General features: G+C 39.1%; 1 protein-coding gene across 2 annotated transcripts; it reads left to right on the top strand.

Annotated features, from left to right (window-relative positions):
• Positions 1–941: 941 nt before the first annotated feature.
• On the top strand, positions 942–7,392 carry six2.S (SIX homeobox 2 S homeolog). 2 transcript variants are annotated; one of them, XM_018265036.2, is made up of 2 exons: positions 942–1,898; positions 6,450–7,392. In XM_018265036.2, the coding sequence occupies exons 1-2, from the start codon at positions 1,339–1,341 to the stop codon at positions 6,751–6,753; spliced, it is 864 nt and encodes a 287-aa protein (XP_018120525.1). In that variant the 5' UTR covers positions 942–1,338; the 3' UTR covers positions 6,754–7,392. The 2 variants fall into 2 exon arrangements, with proteins under 2 accessions (XP_018120525.1, XP_018120523.1); XM_018265034.2 differs by having other exon boundaries at positions 943–1,904.
• The last annotated feature ends 14,299 nt before the right edge of the window (positions 7,393–21,691 follow it).

The following is a 21,691-nucleotide window of genomic DNA, read 5'->3' as shown; positions in this document are numbered from 1 at the left end:
CAAGAAAGAAATTAATAGAAAGAGATAGACAGGTGTGGTGTAGATAAGATAAAAGATAATTCTGTAATAGATAAAGAGAGAGAGGGAGAGAGAGAGAGAGAGAGAGAGAGAGAGAGAGAGAGATAATAGATAGACAGACAGACAGACAGACAGACAGACAGACAGACAGACAGACAGACAGACAGATAGATAGATAGATAGATAGATAGATAGATAGATAGATAGATAGATAGATAGACAGACAGACAGACAGATATTATTATAGATATATATTAGACAGAAAGATATATGATATATACAGTGGATGTCAGACAGGTGTTTATATATATATATATATATAGATATATAGATATATAGATATATAGAGAGAGAGAGAGAGAGAGAGAGAGAGAGAGAGAGAGAGAGAGAGAGAGAGAGAGAACAGGTAAAAGAGATTTTGAGCCTGAAAGAACTCGCACATTAAACTGATTTTTCACTGTTATCGAGTAAAGGGAGGACAGAGAGAGGCGCACTGATCTCAGGAGCTTACAATCTAGGGCAGGAGAATCATTTTCAGGCTGTTGTAGTTCAGCCACAGCTGGAGGGCCCGTGAGGTTCAGTTACAGGGAAACGCTCGGAGCTCTGCAAACAAACATCATTATCATCATTAGGCAGAAGTGAATGAAGGATCTCAGTCATGTGACACCTTGTCGTGGGGTCCCCCAGGGTAAGTGAAGGTGCGGACAGTGACACAGCGCCCCCTCCTGCCGGTCCCCCCACTCCCTGTCACTTTCCTATTGGTACAAGAATAAATGGAGGAAAGTAAAGCTGCAGCTGGGGGGCCGCCTCTCTCAGTCAGGGAGCGATCAGTCAAGGCCGGGAGCCTCCCCCAAGCAGATCGGGTTTCCCTTGACTGACAGCGTTACCATGGCAATTAATTTGACTAAAACTGTTGTCTTATCCTCGCAGTCCCCGGGTCAGATATCCGACCAATCACAGCGCGCACAATCATTTTTCATGGCAGTTTAGAATAATATTATTAAAAAAGGCAGCCAGACTTCCCCCGGCCGATTGTTGCCCCGGACAGACCCGTCAGCTCAGTTGAGCAGGAACCGCGCTGAGAGGAGAAAAGCAAAAGTTTCACTTTGGAGGAGAAAGTCCCCCCGGCGGCTCATGGCTAGTGGATTGGTGTGAGGGGCACATTGCTGGGCTAGTGGATTGGTGTGAGGGGCACATTGCTGGGCAAGTGGATTGGTGTGAGGGGCACATTGCTGGGCAAGTGGATTGGTGTGAGGGGCACATTGCTGGGCTAGTGGATGATTATAGCGGCAGGAGGGAGCGGGGGCCCCGGGCAGGATCATGTCGATGCTTCCGACTTTTGGCTTCACTCAGGAGCAAGTGGCGTGTGTGTGTGAGGTGCTGCAGCAGGGGGGCAACATCGAGAGGTTGGGCCGATTCCTGTGGTCCCTGCCGGCCTGTGAGCACCTCCATAAGAACGAGAGTGTCCTCAAGGCCAAGGCCGTGGTCGCCTTCCACAGGGGCAATTTCAGGGAACTCTATAAGATCCTGGAGGGCCACCAGTTCTCGCCGCACAATCACCCTAAGTTGCAGCAGTTGTGGCTCAAGGCGCATTACGTGGAGGCCGAGAAGCTCCGGGGGCGACCCCTGGGGGCGGTGGGGAAATACCGGGTGCGCAGAAAGTTCCCCCTGCCCCGGTCCATTTGGGACGGAGAAGAGACCAGTTACTGCTTCAAGGAGAAGAGCCGGAGCGTCCTGAGGGAATGGTACGGCCACAACCCCTACCCCTCGCCCCGGGAGAAGAGGGAACTGGCAGAGGCCACTGGACTCACCACCACTCAGGTCAGCAACTGGTTCAAGAACCGACGCCAGCGGGACCGGGCGGCCGAGGCCAAAGAAAGGTACGAGTAAGTACCAGCCCGTTATCTTGCCCCGGCCGTGCCACTAATGCACTAATCCACCCCCTGTCTCATCTGTATATGGGGGGGGGGACTGACAGTTGTGCCAGGGCCCAGAATCCCAACTATCCCATGTCAATCACCAGTGTTATTATATTATACATATATATATGTGCCAGAATAGGGAATGGGACTTATACACTCATAAACTCTCACACACTCACTCATACACTCAGTCACACACTCACTCACACTGATATACCAGGGGTCCAACTAGACAAGTGCAGAAACAATATAAATGTACTTGTGCTAAGACATAAAGTGTCAGGAGCTTTAGGGATCCTATAACAGGGCCCTACTTTCCCCAGGTCCCGCATACACAGCGGTATAAAACTAAACCCACATATTATAGAAATGCAAAATAAACAACTTAGGCAGCTATCTTGAAATATTGTCCCCTTTGTATAAATAATACAGACCCCAGAAATAAAATCCATTGAGATGACGACTAAATCCACAGCACATACACTGACTAATTAGTAGGGGCACCTACCGACTCCTGTGTATATTGTGAATATTGTGTATATTGTGAATATTGTGTATTAGGAATGGTAAAACCTGTAGAACCTGGGTATTTCCCATTTCTACTCTGAATTAAAACCAGAATGTGACAATTTCGGTTCCTTGTCCACATGAGCCCCTCTCCTACCCCTGATTTGTGCCACCTTCAGTGTAAGCCCTGCAGTATAAAGTACAGTGTTGTACATAATCAGAGTCCCTGCATCTCTGGGTAACGTGATTTACTTCATTCAGGACCCTGGGACTTGCCAGTCAACTGAGTTGGAACCATCCTCCTATAGACATACCGAATAAGGCAGAATTCATACCCAGACACCCACCACCTGCTGCCTTGTCTGTGCTGCCCATTTATTGCCCTCTTTCTCCAGAGACACCCGCCCTGAATACCTGGACCTTAACCCACCCGAGCTCATTAACACTGAGTGTTAGAGAAAAGGCACAGGGTGCAGGATCAATGCAAAGCCCATGATACCCTCTGCCCTTTCTCAGGGGTGTGTGACTCACATCACAAAGAAACTACATTTCTCAGCTGAAACCTAAAAGTTCCCAGTCACTGGTCTGACACAGTGTAACCCAATGAGTCCTGCCACATAAGCACAGGGAACCCCCTTTCCCGAGTCATTTTGGGATCTCCTGGGGCAGTTACTTGTCTTTGGATCCTTTGCGCATCACTTTCTCCCTAATTATTCTAGTGGCACAATGTAACAACACTCAGTATATCCGTCACTCTCTTTCCTTCTATGGCCATGGAGCAACTCTTATTATATTTACCTGTACACGTCACCCACTTCTCCAATTAACTTTCACTCAAGCTTTTTAGAAGACAAGTAAACATAACATTACAATTGTACCCAATGAAACAAGGATAAGAACATCTAAGAAACCTGCAATAAATATTTTCAGTGGTTTGAAAATGATTTGCAAATGTAATTGCAGCCTGTCCCTCTGTGAACTGCTGCTTCTGTCTCCTGAAACAATGTATCAGAACAATGTGCTCACACAGGAGCTGAGGGATACTGCTTTCAGTGCTAATTATATTATTTATATTGGAAATTACATTCAATGTCTTATTAGGCTTTTTTTCTAGGTTTAAACGATCTTTCATTCAAGTAAAATAAATAACTAAAAGCAGACTGGGGCTTTGCTACCACTGGTTATAATATATTTTATTTAATAATAAATATTAACAAATACAGGGTTAATGTATATGCAACTTGTTGGCCCTTATAAAAATGGGCCTGTGTGATTAACACTTTCTTTCTAACTGCATTGCTATAATTGATTACAATGAATCAATATATTTGTGTGTCTGTGTATTTGTCTATATATATATATATACATACATACAGCACTCACAGGACTTTTTTAAAAAATAAAAATGAAAAAAAATACTATCAATTGTGCAAAGGATTTTTTTTTTCATTTTAAGCAAGTTCTGGGGATGTGCTTGCTGAACTACCACTTGGCACCCAGGCAGTTGGTGGATAATATATATATATATATATATATATATATATATATATATATATATATATATATTTATATATTTATTTATATATATAAATACACACACACCAGGCACACACACATATATACAAGAATTTAACCTTGAATTCGTTTAAAGCAATATTTATATAAAAAAACAAATAATTATATGAAAGCAGGTCATTATGAATTATTTGCTAAAATCAATAAATTCCATTCTTTGAATAATATAAAAGTAATCATATAAAATAACTACCTAGGAAATAGTCAGCATTGGTATAACCAGAGCTGGGTTAGGAACTAGGCACAGATTCGACCCCACATTGTATTGCAGAATTGTATTTATAATCAATGGGCAAAATCTGAAAATAAGTCATAAAGAAATATATAGATTTTTTATTTTTTCGAGGAAGAATCTGGTCTGCCAACAGAGACACCTGCGTTGCTTTTTTGTTGATGTTTTTAATTTGTTTTGTTCAATTTTTTATACTCTCGTCGAATGCAATCGAATACCCGATCGGCTCACATCGGACAAGCCCGACTGGGATTTAATGATTTTTATTTATTTTTCGTCCCCACTTGATGAATTATTGTTCAAACGATGTTTTCAGTGCGTTTATTATTTCCCCTTTTATTTCCCTCCAGAATAATGTTTATTCCATGAAATTGATATTTTTTTCTGTCGAGTTGCAAATGCCCTGGTTACACTTCTCTGACACTGAATACGTACAGTTTATGGGAAAACAATGTCAGATAGAAATGATACTTGTGTTGCCAGCTGGTTCATATACAAAGTTCTGGTTGGGGAATAACCACGAAAAGCACAAACAAATGCTAAATAAACAATTAAAAAAAAATAGAACAATTCCCCTACATTATTCCTTAAATACGTTTCAAATGCCAAATCACTGAAACGTTTGGAACTTTTTATTTCTTTTTTAAAGCGTTTTATAGAAAATTGCCCTTTTAGCATTTGAAAATACCATCTAAATATTTGTGCGCCAGTGTTGTCTATGATGCAGTTCACACATAGTCACAATGAAATGATGTTTGTAAACAAAGATCTCTGGGGCGTTTGACCCACCGAGGCATCTCAGCTTCAGAATCGTAAATGGGCTGCAGTCGCTGTAGGTAAGAAATAGCTCACCTGTCTGACTTGTCACATCCAACTCTAAGGATTTTTGTCGAAAGCCAGGGACCGTCTCGCTCATTGGTGTCAGTGTGTGACAGTCAGAGAGTAAGTTGTTGCCAGTAAGGGGCAATGATACCAAAAAGGATATTTTTAGATTCGTTGAGAGCTTTGCTGAAGGAGATCTGAAGTTAAACAGGTCTAGCTTAGTAAGGTAAAAAATAGCAAAAAATAAAAAAAATTATAGAGGATGTGAATTAAAATATAAAAATGTTCCTAATAAAATCTAAGCGACTTTGGATTTATTGCACATTGTCGGTGGTTTTAATGTTGTTTATAAATGTTTTTGCTATTGAATCTATTTTATTCCATTAGGCCAAATTGTATTTAATTTTTTACGTTTTACAAAGTGACAGTTTAGTAACAGTGACCGTAGTGTGTAGTGCGGATGCGAATTTCTTTCTTTCTTTCTTTCTTTCTTTCTTTCTTTCTTTCTTTCTTTCTTTCTTTCTTTCCTTTTTTAACTTTTCCCTATATCTGATATCAGAGGAAACAGACAGCAGAGCTTGCCATCTAATTATGATTATGGAAACACAGATATCAAACTGAAGACTATATCATGTTTTTATTATGCCAGGTTCAAACATATGGGCATTTGGCTATGGTTTAAAGGAACACCAAAAATGAAAATGATTTAAAGGAATCACAGTTGCAATGGTACTGTTGTGCTGCACTGGTAAAACTGGTGTGTTTGCTACAGAAACACTACTATAGTTTATATAAACAAGTTGCTGTGTAGCCATGGGGGCAGCCATTCAAGCACAGGATACACAGTAGATAAAAGATAAGTACTACTATAGTTTATATAAACAAGCTGCTGTGTAGCCATGGGGGCAGCCATTCAAGCACAGGATACACAGTAGATAACAGATAAGTACTACTATAGTTTATATAAACAAGCTGCTGTGTAGCCATGGGGGCAGCCATTCAAGCACAGGATACACAGTAGATAACATATAATTACTACTGTAGTTTATATAAACAAGCTGCTGTGTAGCCATGGGGGCAGCCATTCAAGCACAGGATACACAGTAGATAACAGATACGTACTACTATAATTTCAGCATACAGCAGCTTATTTACATGAACTATAGTAGTGTTTCTGAAGCAAACAGATCAGTTTTACCAGTGCAGGGCAACACTACATTATATTTTAGTTACTTTAAACCACTTTCATTTTCTTGGTGTTACTGTTCATGTAAACTGTAACCCTTGTCTTTCCACAGCATGGAAGGCCCTTTCTGCCCAGTTCTATTCACATATTGTCCATTTGACTCTTTGGTGTTTCTTTTTATTTTTAGGGAAAATAATGAAAACTCCAATTCCAACAGCCACAACCCGTTGTCCTCTTCAATGAACGGAGGGAAAACAGTTCTTGGGAGCTCAGATGATGACAAAACTCCATCAGGGACCCCAGACCACACTTCGTCCAGCCCGGCCTTACTCCTCGGTGGGAATCCTGGTCTTCAGGTTCTTCATGGGATGAGCCACCCACAAGGACCTAGCGCCATCCCAGTGTCATCAGCGGACCCCATGCACCACCACACACTGCAGGACTCAATCCTCAACCCTATGTCATCCAACTTGGTAGACCTTGGCTCTTAAAACTGACTGGCAGGAACCTAACGGCCACCTACAAGTAAAACTGGCTAGCCTGGATACTGAGCCAACCTCTCTGGAGATGGAACTGTTTATGGTACTGTGTGTCCTAGGCAGGTCTACATGGCCAATCAGATGGATGGATCTAACCAATATACCAAATCCTGCTTGATATCACTTTAACAACCTGCTACGAAATCGCTTCTCCAGGAAATCGATGGGTTACAGTTAAAGTGGCTGGTGATGTTGGCCTCAGGCAGGATGGAGTTAAACTGAAAATAAGGGGCTTATTTGCTGGTACCCTCTAAAGAGATAAATCGCTCAAATGCACAAAGTGTTTATTCTGCATTTCTAGAGCCACATTGCCAGATTATACCCAGCAGGGTATTTAGGCAGGCAATGCTATTTATCAATGCTATCCAATGGACAAGCCCAATCAAATAGCACTTTTCAGCACCCCCGCCCCCTTGAGCACCAGAGTTGAAGGACCCCCCCACCCCAATACTATTATACAGTTTATCCAAACTTGCATTCAGCAGGTCAGCTGCCCTTTTCCCCTTTTATTTTTTCCTTTTTATTATGTGAATAAACTTAATGGAAATATCCCTGCTTCTATTTTATAATAAAACAGAATTCATACAGTCACCTCTGCATTCTGTCCTTTTTCTGTCTGGTAGTACTGCAACAGTCTGCCACTATGAGAGGGGGTCAGAGGCAAAAATAGACATAATAACATCCAATCCCCCTTTTTAACAGGGTTATTGCATGGATAGGAGCTGCCATTCTGGTTGCATTAACTGTTAGCAGGATCATTTCCTCCATATACTTAAAGGGATCCTGTCATCGGAAAACAAAAAGCATCAGTTAATAGTGCTACTCCAGCAGAATTCTGCACTGAAATCCATTTCTCAAAAGAGCAAACAGATTTTTTTTATATAAAATTTTGAAATATGACATGGGGCTAGACATTTTGTCAATTTCCCAGCTGCCCCTGGTCATGTGACTTGTGCCTGCACTTTAGGAGAGAAATGCTTTCTGGCAGGCTGCTGTTTTTCCTTCACAATGTAACTGAATGTGTCTCAGTGGGACATGGGTTTTTACTATTGAGTGTTGTTCTTAGATCTACCAGGCAGCTGTTATCTTGTGTTAGGGAGCTGCTATCTGGTTACCTTCCCATTGTTCTTTTGTTTGGCTGCTGGGGGAAAAAGGGAGGGGGTGATATCACTCCAACTTGCAGTACAGCAGTAAAGAGTGATTGAAGTTTATCAGAGCACAAGTCACATGACTTGGGGCAGCTGGGAAATTGGCAATATGTCTAGCCCCATGTCAGATTTCAAGATTGAAAATAAAAAAATCTGTTTGCTCTTTTCAGAAATGGATTTCAGTGCAGAATTCTGCTGGAGCAGCACTATTAACTGATGCATTTTGAAAAAAATTTTTTTTCCCATGACAGTATCCCTTTAAAATTAACATTTTTTTCCTGGTGGTATTTTAATTGCTAACTTTTTACGGCTGTTTAGTCAGTCTGGGCCTATTTTATTTACAGCCTGCATTAAGCAAGTGCGGTTCCATCCTCTTTAAAATCAAATGCCATGACTTCTGTGCACAGACTGCCACCCCCAGTATATTCAGGAAAAGGGACACTGAAGTCAATGTTCAGTACATTTAGTAAGATTCCTCTTTTCTCTGTAATAATAAACAGTAGCCTGTACTTGATGGGAACTCAGCTGCATTATTGCAGGGGTTGTTCACCTTCAAATGCCTTTTTCAGGTCAGTTGTCTTTAGATTATTCACCATCAGCAAAGTCTTTTTAATTGCTTGCCATCTTTTATTTTTAACCGTTTTCCAAAAATTGAGTTTAAAGTTTAATGTTCATGTCTCTGGCAGCTCCGTGATCCAGGAGCATCTGAACTGTTCCAATTTGGTGCATTTAGTTGATACATTTAGTTGATACATTTAGTTGATACATTTAGGGGCAGATTTACTTATGGTTTAATATCGAGGGTTAATTCGAATATCGAAGTCGAAGGATTTACCGCAATTCGTTTGAAAAAATTTTCGAATGAAAAATCCTTCAATCGAACGATTAAATCCTTCGAATCGTTCGATTTGAAGGATTTTAATCCATCGATCGAACGATTTTTCTTCGACCTAAAAATTGTTCAAAAGCCTATGGGGACCTTCCCCATAGGCTAACATTGACTTCGGTAGGTTTTAGGTGGCGATCTAGGGGGTCGAAGTTTTTTTTTTAAAGAGACAGTACTTCGACTATCGAATGGTCGAATAGTCTAACGATTTTTAGTTCGAATCGTTCGATTCGAAGTCGTAGTCGAAGGTCGAAGTAGCCCATTCGGTGGTCGAAGTAGCCAAAAAAATCATTCAAAATTCAAAGTTTTTTTTATTCTATTCCTTCACTTGAGCTAAGTAAATGGGCCCCATAGTTGATACATTTAGTTGATACATTTCTCAGCAGGATCTGTGGAATATCAGTAACTATCGGATTCTGCTCAGCAGGGACAAACAGAACAAATGTATCAACTAAATGTATCAATTTAGATCACTTAAAGAGTCGGCGACCCCCCCCCCAGAGCTGCTTTAAAAGGTGAAAAATGAAACTTTACACTTCAATATTAGAAAAAGGGTCAGAAATAGAAAATAGAAAGTAACTGAAAAAAGTCTTTATTTTTGGAGAACTATCTGAAGGCGGAAAAAGAATTCTATTGGGTTTTTTCATGGTTTGATGTTGTTTAGCATTTAAAAGGACGGTTCATCTTACACCAACGTTTAGGGGCACATTTACAAAGCTCGAGTGAAGGATTCGAATTAAAAAAACTTCGAATTTCGAAGTGTTTTTTGGGCTACTTCGACCATCGAATGGGCTACTTCGACCTTCGACTACGACTTCGACTACGAATCGAACGATTCGAACTAAAAATCGTTCGACTATTCGACCATTCGATAGTCGAAGTACTGTCTCTTTAAGAAAAACTTCGACCCCCTAGTTCGGCAGCTAAAAGCTACCGAACTCAATGTTAGCCTATGGGGAAGGTCCCCATAGGCTTGCCTGAGTTTTTTTGATCGAAGGATATTCCTTCGATCGTTGGATTAAAATCCTTCGAATCGTTCGATTCGAAGGATTTAATCGTTCGATCGAATGAATAATCCTTCGATCGTTTGATCGTAGGATTTGCGCTAAATCGTTCGACTTCGATATTCGAAGTCGAACGATTTTAGTTCCTAGTCGAATATCGAGGGTTAATTAACCCTCGATATTCGACCCTTCATACATCTGCCCCTTAGTATGTGGAATGACCAATTCAATGTTTTAATTATTTGCCTTCTACTTCTGACTCTTTCCAGCTTTCAAATGGGGGTCACTGATCCCATCTGAAAAACAAATACTCTGTAAGGCTACAAATGTATTATTATTGCTGCTTTTTATTACTCCTCTTTCTATTCAGGCCTCTCCTATTCATATTCCAGTCTCTTATTCAAATCAATGCATGGTCTCTGGGGTAATTTGGACCCTAGCAACCAGATTGCTGAAATTGCCAACTGGAGAGCTGCTGAATAAAAATCGGAATAACTTAAAAAAACACAAATAATACAAAATTAAAACAAATTGCAAATTGTCTCAGAATGTCCCTCTCTGCATCATACTAAAATGTACAATGTGAACAGTTATACCAATCCAAATTATGGAAAGATCCCTTAACTGGAAAATCTCAGGTCCCAAGTGTTCTGGGTAACAGAATATATAATAGACCTGCTGTCCATCTATCTATTTATCTATCTGTCTGTCTGTCTATCTATCTCTTTATCTGTTTATCTATATATCTACCTGTCGTCTGTCTATCTATCTCTATATCTGTCTGTCTATCTATCTATCTGTCTGTCTGTCTGTCTGTCTGTCTGTCTGTCTGTCTATCTATCTATCTATCTATCTCTATATCTGTCTGTCTATCTATCTATCTATCTATCTATCTATCTATCTATCTATCTATCTATCTATCTATCTATCTATCTATCTATCTATCTATCTATCTATCTAATCTGTCTGTCTGTCTGTCCTTCTGTCTATCTGTCTGTCCTTCTGTCCGTCTGTCCGTCTATCTATCTATCTATCTATCTATCTGTCTGTCTGTCTGTCTGTCTGTCTGTCTGTCTGTCTGTCTGTCTATACTGTATAGTATCAGGATACTGCTTCTTACTCGATTTGTGTCCTGTTATTATATAGCAAAACGTATTTTTAGCAAAACTGACATAAATCCCCCAGTCTTTCTGAGACCCAGTTATATTTCCATGAAATGATGATTCTGGAAAAACTCTGAAAAAAAATGTACGATTCGGGTTTTCGCTCGATTTTATCCAGTTTTTCCCCGATCTGATTAAAGCGTGCTTTTTTTATAATGATAAATAAGGTCAAATAATGGATTCTAGTTTGGTCTGACTTTTTTTAATTAAAAAATTTGGCTTTTGATAAATAACCCCCTAAGAGATTGGTTTATGAAAATTTTTAATTTTTTGAACATTTTTAACATTTTAACATTTTCAACTTTTTAAAAGTTTTTTAAAAATATTTTCAACTTCCAACCTGAATTTTTCAGATTTTGCCCACACACAAAAATCTTGAAAATTCAAGCTGAAAGCTGGTAAGCATTTACATACAACATCACTAGATGGTGTATATCAGTTAGTCTAACTTTTTTTTGTTTAATTTTTTTTAGATTTTTACCCATCTGGATTTATACGAATGGAATAACATGATTTTTGTAGCAATCATTTTTCTTCAGCAAAGTAACACAATCAAATAGTTTGGTTTCAATTTTTTTTCCTGCATATGCTAAAATAAATCCCATGGACACCATCAAATTTATTAAAATATTTTTGTTTTTCCATGTTTGGGGGAAAAATTTAATTATAAAATGAGTAACTCTGCCTTCCTGCTGAATAAATCCATGTTGGTGACAAAACAATCCTATGTTTGAATGATTTAGTTACCTAAAGGCTTCGCTTTCCATAACAGCTCCAGAAGCAGGACCCTATGGGTTAATTCATTTTTTTAATGGTTTTATACTCAGATTTTATATTCAGATTTTTTTAAATTAGGTAACATTCTTTTTTTTTCAGTTGTGGGTTTATCCGAAGTAAAACCCTCTAAAATGACACAAATAGGAATTTTGATAACTAGGCCTCCAAGTAGTTTTTGCAATCTCATGTATTATTTGTCCATATTTTTTTTAAAAAAATTTCAAAATGCGTAATCGGAACTTGTACTGAATGTTACATATTTGCAGAAAACACAAATTTTATTTACAAGTTTTATTTAACTCTTCATTTGGTCTGGCAGACTGGATGCTTTCGGCTAAACTATGTGAGATTGAAAGGTTACAAAACAAAGATCTGGACATTGTGACTTTTAAATTTTTTTTTTATATTTATGTATTTTTTATTCTACACCTCTCAGTCTGGGAATTTCCACTGGTAGGACTTAATTACCTCAGGAGAGAGGTAAAGGGGAAAGAGGGGGGAAAATGTAAATCAAAAGTAACAACAAAAGTAAACCCTAATTCAAATTTCTATTTTTCCTCACAAATCAATAAATCTTTTTGTTTTTTTGTATTTCCCAAAATCTTTAAAAATTTGACATTTATTAAGGGGCAGATTTACATAGGGTAGAATATCGAGGGTTAATTAACCCTCGATATTCGACTGACGAATGTAAATCCTTCGACTTCGAATATCGAAGTTGAAGGATTTACCGCAAATAGTTTGATCGAACGAAAAATCGTTTGGTCGAACGATTAAATCTTCAAACTAAAAAACATTAGAAAGCCCATGGGGACCTTCGGTAGGTTTTAAGTGGCGTAGTAGGGGGTCTAAGTTTTTTTTTAAGAGACAGTACTTCGACTATCGAATGGTCGAATAGTCAAACGGTTTTTAGTTCGAATCGTTAGATTCGAAGTCGTAGTCGAAGGTCGAAGTAGCCAATTCGATGGTCGAAGTAGCCAAAAAAATCATTTGAAATTCGAAGTTTTTTTTTATTCTATTCCTTCACTCGAGCTAAGTAAATGGGCCCCTATGTGTAAAAGAAAAACTCAAGTAAAAACATTTGATTTCCTATAGGAGTCAGTGGGAGCTATGCTGATCCTTCTGGACCGTTTTTTAAATCCATTTCGATTTTTAGAGATTTTCTGAATTTTCAAGTAATTGTCAAAAAAATTGACGTATTTGGACAATTTGAGGTATTCGTATTTTTAAGCGCATTTTTTTGTTCTTTCATTCTTTTTATATTCGGGTCTTTAAATAACTTTCATGGCATTTGTGGGTTTAGGGAAAATTTGTTTATTTGTGGTTCTAAAAAACTCTAAAACCATTAAAATGACACTGTTGATAAACGGGATTTGGGGAGGCACATTTAGAAAGATTAGATTTTCAAGTTTTAAGTTTTCTTTAACTCACATGAATTAGATTTTACTCAAAATTCGATTGGGGGAAATCTATTAAAAAAAATCAAATATTTCAAACTTGGATGAATTTTACCAATCTAAAAACTCGAATCGAATCCAATTCAATTGTAGCCTTCCAGAGTTTGAGAAAAAACTTGAATGTTAGGAAGGCTGCAAACATCTCCACATTGGTCACTGAACCTCGCCCATTGACATATACAGTAATTCAGCAGGGTTTTAGGTGGCGAGTAGCAAGAATTTAAATTCTTAAAGGGCCAGACTATGATAAATCTCGAAAATTTTATTTTTTTTAAAAAAAACTCGAATAGAGTTTGGATAATTCCCTAGTTGAATTTGACAGTTTTGACCATAAAAAAAATTAGAAAATTTTGAATTTGACATTAAAAAAATCTGCCGCTAAGAGTAGAATTGTTTCTGGGCTGCAAGAGCGAGTAACCGTGACCCTCTAGGTAACAATTTTTAGTTGTAGGCTGGATATAGGCAGAATAGGAACAATAATACTTAAAAAAAACATGTATAATTAATCTTAAAAGACCAGATGAAAAGTCGATGTACAGCTATGAGATTATTATTATCCGGAAACTTGTTATCCACAAAGCTCTGAATAACCGAAAGGCTGTCTCCCATAGACTCCATTTTATCCAAATAATCCAAATTTTTTAAAAATGATTTCCTTTTCTCTGTAATAATAAAATAGTAGCTTGTACTTTATCCCAACTAAGATATAATTAATCCTTATTGGAAGCAGAACCAGGTTATTGGGTTTATTTAAAGGAAAACTATACCCCCCAAACAATGTAGGTCTCAATAATAAGATATTGCATAAAACAGCTCATATGTAAAACCCTGTTTCATGTAAATAAATATACTTTTTTAGTAGTATGTGCCATTGGGCAATCATAAATAGAAAATTGCCATTTTAAAAAATAAGGGCCGCCCCCTGGGATTATAGGATTCACAGTGCACACAAACATACCAAACATGTAAGGTCACATAAGCCAATTAACAGACAGAGTTGTGTCTTTTGTTTCAATACTTCTTCCTGTTACAGTTAGAGCTGCAGTATTTCTGGTCAGGTGATCTCTGAGGCAGCACACAGACCATCACCAAATGGGGGTTCAAGGCAAGAGATGTAAAAGGGCAATATTTACTTAATTATATATATTCCAGTTTGGTAAGATTCTTTAATATGTCACTTAATATGATATAAACTATGGGGCACATTTACTTAGGGTCGAATATCGAGGGTTAATTAACCCTCGATATTCGACCGTCGAAATTAAATACTTCGACTTCAAATATCGAAGTCGAAAGTATTTAGCGCTATTCGTTCGATCGAAGGAATAATCGTTCATTCGAACGATTAAATCCTTCGAATTGGCTAAAAAGCCTATGGGGACCTTCCCCATAGGCTAACATTGATGCTCGGTAGGTTTTAGGTGGCGAAGTAGGTGGTTGAAGATTTTTTTAAAGAGACAGCACTTCGACTATCGAATGGTCGAATAGTCGAACGATTTTTAGTTCGAAATCGTCAAAGTCATAGTCGAAGGTCGAAGTAGCCAATTCGATAGTCGAAGTAGCCAAAAAAATACTTCGAAATTCGAAGTATTTTTTATTCTATTCCTTCACTCGAGCTAAGTAAATGTGCCCCTATCTGTTGCTTACGTATTCATTTGAGGGGTATAGTTTTCCTTTAATTTTTGCATTCATTTCTAGTCAACTTAAGGTATGCAAATCCAAATTATAAATAGATATGTTATACGGAAAACCCCAGGTCTCAAGCATTCTGGATAACAGGTCCCATAACTGTACTTATTTTTCCTCTAGAGCCTTTGCCTAAGCTCCAGGGGTGTCTGTCTTTGCACTTGACTGTTCCTATAACCGTTGGCGCTGCTTTTACTTCCCCCAAATCCTCCCGGGGCTGTGCCAAAGCTCAATCATTGGTGAGATGCAATGTGTGGTGTGAAGGAATGTGCGCACCCAGCAGAGCCTTAGGGAGACTTGTATATTTGGTTTAGCTCAGATAGTTACGGATATGGACTAATTAACTTGGCAAAGGGCCCACAATTGAAAAATGACCCTGTGTAAATTGGTTTCTCCCATTACTTGCCAAATACTAGCACGTCTGTACATTTCAAATGGGTTTTCCACTCATCCTGCTAATTAGAAACGTTATCCTCTCTTAACGGAGCATGGGAGGAATTATAAAAGCAGCTTAAAAATTGAAATAACTTGTATGTTTTGTTAAATGGTTCCCCTCTTTCTGGGAAAGGCTTGTGGGTGGGGTGTAGTGATGGGCAAATCTGTGCCGTTTCGCTTTGGCGGAAACTGTTTCAGTAAATTTGAAAAACAGTGAAAAATCTGCGAAACGCATTGAAGCGGATTTTCACTGCAGTTTCGCAAGTTTATTCGCTGTCGGCGAAAGACAGAAATTCGCCGCAAATTCATGCCTGGCAAATTCATGCCTGGCAAATTAATTCATCCATCGCTAGTGGGGTGTAGTGATGAGTGAAATTGTGAACAAATTTGTGAAATTCTTGAAAGGCATTGAAGTCAATAGGTATCAAAATTTTACATGCGAAACAATTTTTTCTCACTCCAAATGCATTAAAGTCAATGGGCGTTTTTCTTGTGGTGGCTTTTTTATCTCTGCGATTTTTTTGTCCAAATGCATTAACGTTAATGGGTGTTTTCTTATGGCGAATTTTTTGTCTCTGCGACTTTTTTGTCCAAATGCATTAAAGTCAATGGGCGTTTCCTTATGGCGACTTTTTTGTCTTGGCGACTCTTTTGACTCTGTGACTTTTTTGTCCAAAAACATTAAAGTCAATGAGCATTTTTCTTATGGGGACTTTTATGTCTTTGCGACTTTTTTGCACAAATGCATTAAAGTCAATGGGCGTTATCTTATGGCGACTTTTTTGTCTCTGCAACTTTTTCGTCCAAATGCATTAAAGTCAATGGACGTTTTGTTATGGCGACTTTTTTGTCTCTGTGACTTTTTCATCCAAATGCGTTAAAGTCAATGGGCAATTTTCTTCTGGCGACTGTTTTGTCTCTGCAACTTTTTTGTCCAAATACATTAAACTCAATGGGCATTTTTCCTGTGGTGACTTTTTTGTCTAGGCGACTTTTTTTTCCAAATGAATTAAAGTCAATGGGCGTTTTTCTTATGGCAACTTTTTTGTCCAAATACATTAAAGTCAATGGGTGTTTTTCCTGTGGTGACTTTTTTGTCTAGGCAACTTTTTTTCCAAATGACTTAAAGTCAATGGGTGTTTTTGACATTTTTTTCACAGGAATTTTTTTTTAGCGAAAAAATTCATCAATCCATACTTGGCGAAAAAATCGATTCATCACTAGTGTGATGGCTTCAGAGTTGTCTATGGGAGGTTCAGGTAGGGGCCCAAAATCGCAGCCCACTCTCAGCACAAGCAGAATCATGGGGTCACCAAGTTTGCGTGCATTGCGGGTAGTGTGCAAGATTGTAGGTCACCCTGAGTTCAGAGAGGGGAAGTCTAGGGGTAGGAGGCAGAGAAGGTACATGCCTGGTGCCCCCCCAGCTTTGCGCCCTTGGCACATGCCTTATCTAACCCTAGTTCAGGCCCTGATGGCAACTCCCCCTTTTTAAAGACTAGAGACATCTGACATCCCCTGGCCAATTACAGAAACAGTAGGGAAACTTTACCTGGAAAGGGAACTAACTCCGCCTTCCAACTGTGAACAGGTTCAACCCTTAAAGGGGATATAAGGGCAAAAAAATAAAATACAAATTTTACTTTCTTTAATGAAAAATAAATCTATCTCCAATATACTTTAATTATAAAATGTCTACCTTTTTTTAAAAAACCTGACTGTATGCAGTGAAATTCCCCCTTCATTTACTTGCTCTGACTGCTGTGGAAAGGAAACTTCAGATGGTCCCTAACTGCTCTGCCGGGAAACGATCATACTTTCAAATGGCAGGGGGGGGCGCCAAAAGTGGCAGGGGGGGGGCCGCCAAAAGTGGCAGGGGGGGGCGCCCGCCCCGCCGCCCCGCCGCCCCGCCGCCCCCAATCCTTACTTCCCAGAACTCAAACAGCTTTTGTTTCCCTGTAGATCAGCCGTTGACATGTAGAGATTCGTATCTGCAGACCCAGTGCAGTCTGTATATTCTGTTTATTAATCATTCTTGCTGTATCGGCTTCTATGGCAGAAATTATTTGACGTGTACTGTTTTGATAATTTCTGATGATCCCTAAGCTTAACCTCCCAACTGAGCATGTGCATGGTCTTGGTCTTGGTTTTGCAAAGATATCTCGGCGACTTTCTTGTCCAAATACATTAAAGTCAATGGGAGTTTTTTTTCGTATGGCGACTTTTTTGTCTTGGATACTTTCTTGTCCAAATGTATAAAGTCAATGGGCAATTATCCAGCATTTTCTTGCGTCTTGCCGTTTTTTTATTATGTGACTTTTTTTCTTATGTGACTTTTTTGTCTCAGCGACTTTTTTTGTTTTGGCGACTTTCTTGTCCAAATACATTAAAGCCAACGCATTTTTTTTACTTATGGCGACTTTATCGTCTCTGCGACTTTTTTGTTGTCGCGGCATTTTTTGTGGCAGATCTTTGCCGCAGTTTTGCGAAAAAATCCACATATGGCGAAGTGTAGAATTTTGCCGTGAATCCATGCCTGGTGAAAAAAATGGTCTCATCATTTTAAATAAGTGAATTAACAGTAAACAGTGAATATTGAACATTATGAACCAAGTGCCACATACAGAATCCAGAGGAATAATTGTGCTGGTTGGGGACAAGCATAAGTGTTGCCGGGATATTGATGAGGTCCATGCGCATTAAACCCTTGACATGTTTATAAATAGTGTTTTTTTTCCCAAATGTACTCAGTTCTGTAGTTGGGCAACTAATGAACAAGGAAGACTAAACAACATGACAAACAAGAGCTCCTAATTGCAACACTTAGAGGCCGGCTCTCGCTGTGACATCAGGCAAATATATAGCCTTATTATTTACGTCTGTTTGGCAAACCCACGCAATTCGCTTATAGAGAGCTGGAAAATCTCCATGAATTGATGTGAACAATTTGTCACCTTGTTACATAATCCATCGATGTCCCAAGGCACTTTAACAGCCGGCCAAGCCAGGAACGTGCAGTCGAAATGCATTGGAAATATTTGCAGCCTCCAGAAATGGGGTTTAACAGCAATTGGAATGATACAAGGAGCCCTTTATAAAGGGCGCAGAACACAATGGGGCCCTGTACTTCCACCTGTCCTGGCCTAAGGCACAAAGTAAAGAGAAGGTTTCCTTAAACTCTGCACTCAGAATCAGATTCCTAATGATGGCGCCCCCCTGCTCTTACCCTAACTGCCATTAAAGGAGTTATTCACCTTTAAATTAACTTTCAGTATGAGGTAGAGAGGAATATTCTTAGACAATCTGCAATTGGGTTTCAGTTTTTTTATCATTTGTGTTTTTTAAGTTATTTAGCTTTTTATTCAGCCACTGTCCCTTTTCAGCAATCTGGTTGCTAGGGTCCAAATTACCCTAGCAACCATTCAATGAATTGAATAAAAGAGTGGAATATGAATAGCAGAGTCCTGAATACACAGAGGAGCATATGAGCCAATAACAAAATTAAATAAATCTGGGGCACCGCATCCTGTATGTTCCACAGCTCATTTTTATATAAAAAAATCCAGGGAAATCCCACCATTCACCCCAGTCTAAGGGTAGGACTCCACAAACGATTTTGTCGTGATCTGACGCGACACGACTGTCGGATGCAGACGCTGCGTCTGCATCCGTCAGTCACGTTGCGTCGGATCAACGCTGCGACACCATGCGACAATTCTATCTCTTACCTTATTTTTGTCGCATGCGACAAGTCACATTCGTGGAGTCCTACCCTTAGGGTGTTTATCACAAATGTGAAATAAAAATGTATGGTGGGTTTTTCCCAAGAATTAAAAAAAAAACAGTGTATTAAAATTATAAAGTCATTTATTAGGACAAAAAAAATGGCCCAACACGTTTCAGACCTGTTGGGTCACTTACTTTTAGGCTCATAGATGAATAATAAAATAAAATACGTAAATAGCAATTAAAAGTGTATATATAAGATGATACAAATTGTATCAGTATAAAAAAAAATTTGCAAATTTCCCGCGAAATTTGTGAAACAACGAAAAATACGCGAAACGTGAATTTTGCCACCCACGTCAATTCTGACGCTCGTGTGAATTTTGAAGCCAGCGTTAAAGTCAATGGGCATCTGAATAATGTTGAGGGGTGAGACGGTTTTGATGTGAGCAACTTTTCTGACGCGTGTCCAAAATTTTTGATGAAGGCTAATTTTCACCTGCGAATTTTCAGGGCAGTTTCGCAAATTTATTCGCCGCTGCCGAAACGAGGAAATTCACCAGAAATTTGCGCATAGCAAATTTATTCACCTATCACTAATCAAAATCCTAAAATTTCTTATAATTTTTGGTAAAATAGCCCAATCAAATACACACGGATTTTCCCCCCTTAATTATCAATATATTTTTCTGAAAATTCCTGTGTGGGTAAAAAATTGAATCGTACGAATTTTTCCGATTTGGCGCCCGAAAACTCGAGAAATGCACGAAACCCAGCGCAGATCAGGATATCTTCAGTTCTTCTCCCATTGACTTCACATTAACTAGCCAGGTCTGATTTGGAGTACTTTTTTATTTGGACTTTTAACACCCTCTGGGCTTAATAAATTCAGAAAAATGCAAGCATTTTTTTTTCCACTTAAAAATTTGATTATATAGAAAAAAAAACTCGCATTTTTCGAATTTTTGGCATTTGGACTTTAATAAACAACCCCTACATTTTTACGCATTAGAACAATCCATTTATATTAACACTACACTACTAACACAGTTGCTTATTTATAGAAGGTCAAAGTAAGGAAAATCTGTTTTGGTCTGGTTTAGGTGCCTCCCTGCTCTTTAGCAATTCCCCAAAAATCCCAGTATTTAATTAACCATTCAAGAAAAACTGGTTTTGAAGATGCAGTGATTGTTATTTATAACATCACTGCCCAACAGCAGTTCTATGGGCAGAATACAGCTCTCCAAGCTGAACCTTAACCTGCCCATGAGCTCAATGGACAGACTCATTACAAGGGAATCCATACTGACTAATAGACAAATGGCGAGCACTTTCAGATGCTTCTGTTGGCACTAGGCTGGCACCAGATTGTATGAGGGCATACCAATGGTTTAGTGTAGTTAGAGATCTATCACTGGACTGTGTTCCCCTACTGAAGAGATGGGTGGGTTACATCAAAGTTTGAATCCCTTCAGTAAGCCCCTCGTAGTTGAGATCTCAATCACCTCTTTCAACCTTAGAAGAACCAAGATGAGGTGGAAGTCTTTTCACTGATGTCAAGCTGCCTAGACTCCACTTGGCTCTTATCTGGCAACTGGAAGACCCAATCAGAAGAGTACGTCCAGTATTACTGTAGTTTTGCCAAGAATTGCACGTACCATCACATTGCAACTTCCTATACAATTTATCATAAAACCCCCTTGGTCATCCTTTATCTTCAACATATAGATAAGTGGCCAACATGCTTGATAGCTAGATGGTAGATAGGGCCCACCTAAAAATAAGATTTAGAGGACTTATAAAACCCAAATCAAGTTTATTATACAAGGGTATATAATTCATACTTAGAAATGGCTGGCCTGAAACCAAATCGGACAGTTGCTGCCACCTTTAAAGCCTCAGTGAGGAAAGGCAAACTGTGCTGGGGCCACCTACACTGTAGTTGAGTGGAGGGGGGAACTGCTCGCGCCTTTAGGACAGATGCAAAGTAAATGGTTTACAATGATGGAATTATGTACTGATCACCAGCTGAAGATCTACTGAAAGATGGCAATCTATTTTGGCCACCCTTGTCCTTCACACAGGGATTTTACAAGACCAAGAACAGTTTTCTAGAAGAGCCTCTTTTCTTCAGGTCCTGGGTGATTGAGATAGATTAACTTCAGCTGCTACACTGGAAGGTGAAATTACTGGCTGTTTTTGGGTTATACTGCCTCAGCATCACCATCGGATAAATCTATCCAGTTGGCACCCAATTGACCTTGATGTTTACAGCCCCTCAAACAATAGCTGAGGAAGCCTCTGTGAGGGATAAGACTAAGGAAGCTACAGCTATGGATTATTTCAAGCAGAACTTTCTGAAAGTCCTAGTCACTCTCTGTATTACATATTGAACATCCTCATGTATAGGAGATTGCGATGGGTGAGATTGAAGTATTTAAAGTCATCTGTTGACATCTGGATGATCCGAAAGATTTGACTCAGTTGCCTGGGAGAGGGCTGGGAGTGATATCTTTGTGCAGTGCTTCCACTTGTGCTAGGTCTACAGTATTCACAGCAGACTCTACTCATATAAAACTGGTTATATACAGTACTGGGGCAAATAAGCAGC

This window comes from Xenopus laevis, chromosome 5S, assembly GCF_017654675.1.
Source record: "Xenopus laevis strain J_2021 chromosome 5S, Xenopus_laevis_v10.1, whole genome shotgun sequence".
Taxonomy (NCBI): domain Eukaryota; kingdom Metazoa; phylum Chordata; class Amphibia; order Anura; family Pipidae; genus Xenopus; species Xenopus laevis.
The sequence above is the reverse complement of the archived record's forward strand: the minus strand, read 5'-3'. Positions and strand labels throughout refer to the sequence as shown.